Raw genomic sequence first — 4,978 nt, forward strand, 5'->3', positions numbered from 1 at the left:
TTGATAAATATTGGCTGTCAAAAATAATTTGTTAGAAAATTTTGAGAATATATTTTCTGTGATACTTATTAATTGTCAAAAATACTATTTATTTTGACACTTATTGACTATAAAATATTTTCAACAAAAAATTTTAACAAAGAATGAAATGAGATCTTGAAACTAAAGAATAAATTAAGATTTTGAAGATAAAGAATGAGTAATATAATCTTAAACTGAGAGCAGTGTGATGTCAAAATTAACAGAGCCCAAAGAAGAAGAAAAATAGTGGAGTAAATTAAAAACAAATGAGTATCAAAATTGAGGAGTAATTTTCTGCGGTCAAATTATTCATCAAGAAAACATAGAAAATTTGACATTTGTGATATTTGTCAAAAATATATATTAATTTTGACATTTAATTATGGTGTTAAAAAATAAAATGTTAAAATAACTCTATTTTCTTGTAGTGATAATAACCCGACTAAGCTTGGGGGCTCACCATATATCATTATTCACTTATCTTTTAACCGAGTTATAACTCATTTTATTTTCTAAGCTTAGCCTGGATCATATGATCGGCGGACAAAGTTTGGGGGCTGTGATCCGTCACCTTATAACTCAGTCTTTATTATGCATTATGAGTTATTACACACCAAACGGTCATAACATGAATATCATTCATCAATTCTATGCCTATAAAAGCTAAAGAACCTTCTATATCTAATCTCAAGGAGCAACATGATAAGTTTTATAAATTTTATATCATGTCTTACATTCTATATTCATAGAATTATTACACACAACACATGATAACTTCTATTTCATGTATTACATTCTATATTCATAGAATTATTCTTATACCTCTTAAACACTTACTGATTTGAGCGTCAGAGTGTCTTTTGCAGATACCCACCCCCTTGTTCTTTCATTGCCGACGTATAACTCATCCCGACAAAAAACTTGAAGACATTCATCGACGGACGAGCTATACACCGGCCAAACTCACCAAGAACAATAATATATAATAAAAATTAACTTATTTGAATTATTTTTTTATTATTATTCATTCATTCAATAATTAAATACAACTAAGCACAACAAAATAACTTTTTATTTTCTTATTCATTGAGTCACATATATGATAAATAAATTGTATTAATTATTTTAAAATATATTTTAAATAAATTGTGCACGAAAAGAATAAAAAAGAAAAGAAAATATGCTAAAATGAAAAATATAATAGAAGTTACATTCGAAGAAGTATAATAAAATAGTTTAATATATTAAATTATTTAGTATTATTAATTATTATTGGCATTATATATTAGTTAAAAATATCTTAATTCTCTAGTTTGATCGCAGATCTATTATTTAAATATCTAATAAATTAATGAAATAAATTAATTGATACGCATAATTAACATAATTAATTTAGTTTAATTAATTAAAAAATAAATTAAAAAATACTTCTAATACAATAATTAAACAATATTTATATTATCTGTTTTATTTATAATTTTATTATATACTTTATAAATTAATTAATTAATTAACTCATATAATAAATTATAATTAATTAATATAAATTATAATAAATTATATAATATTTAAATATTTAATTTAATTAATTTATTATAATAAATTAAATTTAATAAATTAAAAAATAAATCAAAATCCACTTTCAAAAAATACATCACATCAATTCTATCGTTAAATATAAAATTTCGATTTTAATATAATAGAATAGATAATAGATAACTCAACCTATTTAGATAGAGACTTGGGGGACCGAAATTTTGGTTCGCTGAGTTTTTTAAAACCGCTTGAGTTATGATGATAACTATGGTGTAAATAGTTTCCTTTGTAACCATTTTAATTTTTAAATGCATACATTTAATTTTCAGTAGCCGACTCTACAATTTAATAATGGCCTTTTCTACATCTCATTATTTAAGCTTACCCTTATATTTTCATGTTTGATTCTTATTTAATTTTTCCTCGGGTAATGCTTTTTTTTTTTTTTTTGCTCAACTTATCGAAGGCGAAAATATTATTACATTACCTTGTTTGATTGAGAGAAGAAAATTCCAAATGCACGGAAAGAGAAAAGACATGCATGATATGAACTAGAAAAAGATCTACAATATAACAAGTTATACAAACAAGACCCTTTAGCAAATAACCCAGCAACATACATCAACATTAAAAAGACACTCCAAGTAAAATTAAAAGTTAAAACACACTACTAGTAGTTCATGACGATGATTTGTTTTGATTAAGGGTGGCTGCTGCGGCGAGGGATGCAGCGACACCACCAGGAGTAGTTTTCATGTCCGCCTTGTTTCTAATCTCGGCACCGATCACTCCCTCTGCGTCCTCTCTCGTCACCGCCTTATCCGACGGCAGCTTCTCCTTTGCATCCTGCATTATTATATATTACGTTCTATTTTCTATTATTAGAATGGAGATTGAATAAATATAAAACTAAAAATAAAAATACCTTACACTTATAAATTATATAAAAATTTTATCATTAAAAATATAAAATTTGTAATATATATATATATATATATATCAATATGATGATTAAATAATATTAAAAAAAGTATAAATGTCACACGTTGTTTAGAATTTTATTTTTATTTAAATTATATTTAGTTTTAAAAGTAGTAACATTGTAACAAGAAATTGATCTGACCATCCTACAAATAAATAATACTAATTAAATAATAGAAAAATATAGGCTACTAACATATTATTTGCCAACTTCTGCCAACTCTTATTTATAATTGTGTTTTATGGAAATGTGTTCGTTGATGTGTCTAATAATTAATATATTTTAAATGCATATATAAAGAGACACATCCAGAAAATATATCTATAAAGACATTTCTATTAAACACAGCTATAAAAAAGACATTTTTATTAGACACATCCACGAATATACTTCCATGAAACACAATTATAAATAAGAGTTGACAGAAGTTGGCAGATATGCTATTGGTAACGTAACGGAACCGTTAAATAATAATTTTTATAAGAGATTTTAATAGGGAATAAATTCTAAACATTGAAAAAAAAAATTGTTTTCCATGTTATAGATTTGCTCAAAAAATAAACAAAAATAAGTCACCGTTAAGACATCAGATAAGGTTGTCTTCTGAAAATCACCCATAGTCCTTAAATTCTTGGTGGCGGCAGACTGAGCTACGGCTGCCAAGCCGCCGGGTTGAATCTCATTCTTTCCGGTGGCTCTCATTTCCGCAGCTTGTATAGCTGCAGCGTCACTCTGATCCACTGGCTTGTCGCTGGCGGGAGCCAACGTCGTTGCTTCTAGAGCCTCCCCAATGGTTATAGCATCTTTATCTAGAGCCGAGCCAGGAGTTTTCATGGGCACATTTGGCTCCACAAATTCACCCACAACCTGTGTATTAATTCATAATTATTAGTCATTATCATCTATTTTTTATGACTAAGAATTAGTAATTAATTTTAATTTATCAAATAATAGTTTACAAAAATATTATACTACTAACAGAATTTATTATTTTTAATTATATTTTTAATTATTAATTAAATTTTTATAGTTTAATAATCTAAAAACATATTTATAACTCACACTTTTAACTAATTACCACTATAAAAGAAACCGATATTAACAGTAGTTATTTTTGCGTTTTACAGATGGCCGCTAAACAGAATACCAACTATTTAAAAACCAGCAATTTAAAAACTGCCCACCTTTAGAAGGCGGAAATTAGATTTTGCTAATATCTGCCTATATTGTAGTGTACGAAAAAAAAATTCTAATGATCTTTATTTATCCTTTTAATAATTTACATATTTACAAAGGTCAGTTAGCTAAAATTTATACTAAGGATATAATAACAGTCTAAAAAATATATATTAAAATTAATTATTAAAAATAACCACTAAAAAATAATAACCCACCTATCATTGTATAAAAATTTTCTATCAGCTTAAGTTGAAAAATATTATGATATAAAATATAATTATTTATCTATTTTATTTTATTAATTTAAATTTTAAAAAAATTGATGAAAATTTAAGTACAATCAATTTTATATGAAATTAATAATTAAGAGTTATTAGATAAAAATTTAATCAAATCAGTCAAATCATCTAACGTTTGTGTAACTAACTAAAAACATTGCTCTCAAACCTGTTCTCCCACGCTTTCCGTAATGACACGGTTGACGCCAATTTTACTCTCCAACACGCATATCCCTTGGTCCTTTGCCACGCTAGAGACGTCTCCACGGCCCACAAGACCCGCAGAGACATTGGTGACTGCAGCAGACTGCATGACGGAAGCCGGGCCACCTTTTTGGGTTTGTCCCAGTGCCTGGTTTTCCGTCGCTTGCATGAGTGCCGCGTCTTGCGGCATGATTGGTTCGGATGCCAAGTCCCCTGAGACATTAAAAATATCACCGTACTTGATCGGATCTTTGTGCTCTTGTCCTTCTTCTTGTGGTCTCCGAGGTGTTTGTTGTTGGCTCATGATGAAGAAGTTTGTGACAAGTTAGGAAGAGCTTTTTGGAATAGTTCAAGTGGGTATATCCTGGGATGATGTTGGTGGAGCTTATATATATAGGAAAAAACTCCTTGCTACTAGTAACTTCCTACGTAAATTAATAATAAATATAACACTATGTAATATGTAATATTAATGTATATATTTTATTTTTATTATGAGGTTCAATGTATGTATAATTATAGGATAATTTACTTATATAAAGTGATTATTGAAGTGGGATGTTATTAAATTATTCTAAATGTGATGCATTATAATTTTGTCTTCTTTATTTTTATCTTAACAAGTAAAACTTGTAGTTATGGTACGAAAAATAGATCAGAGAAGAAAAAATTGTAGTACATTCATATTTACGAAATTTTAATAATATTTATCTTTAGTCAATTTATATAAGTAAATTATCTATAATTATAAGAATAGTTATTAATCTAATTTGAGTTA

General features: G+C 27.1%; 1 protein-coding gene across 2 annotated transcripts; it reads right to left on the reverse strand.

Moving 5' to 3' along the window:
* Nucleotides 1-2,074: 2,074 nt before the first annotated feature.
* On the reverse strand, nt 2,075-4,575 carry LOC107624947 (late embryogenesis abundant protein D-34). Of its 2 annotated transcripts, none has more exons than XM_016327441.3 (3): nt 4,166-4,575; nt 3,116-3,406; nt 2,075-2,403 (listed from the first exon to the last, which is right to left on the reverse strand). In XM_016327441.3, exons 1-3 carry the CDS (start codon nt 4,502-4,504, stop codon nt 2,236-2,238), a joined length of 798 nt encoding a protein of 265 aa, XP_016182927.1. In that variant the 5' UTR covers nt 4,505-4,575; the 3' UTR covers nt 2,075-2,235. The 2 variants fall into 2 exon arrangements, with proteins under 2 accessions (XP_016182927.1, XP_088360974.1); XM_088504848.1 differs by having other exon boundaries at nt 3,154-3,406; nt 4,166-4,565.
* Between the last annotated feature and the right edge of the window lie 403 nt (nt 4,576-4,978).

This window comes from Arachis ipaensis, chromosome B2 (genome assembly GCF_059453495.1).
Source record: "Arachis ipaensis isolate K30076 ecotype BB chromosome B2, ASM5945349v1, whole genome shotgun sequence".
NCBI lineage: Eukaryota > Viridiplantae > Streptophyta > Magnoliopsida > Fabales > Fabaceae > Arachis > Arachis ipaensis.

Coding starts and splice junctions, on each gene's coding strand:
- LOC107624947 (XM_016327441.3), bottom strand. CDS start 4,504: ATGAGCCAACAACAAACACCTCGGAGACCACAAGAAGAAGGACAAGAG. Junction 3,407..4,165: donor CGGAAAGCGTGGGAGAACAG/GTTTGAGAGCAA, acceptor ATTAATACACAG/GTTGTGGGTGAATTTGTGGA. Junction 2,404..3,115: donor CCTTATCTGATGTCTTAACG/GTGACTTATTTT, acceptor ATAATAATGCAG/GATGCAAAGGAGAAGCTGCC.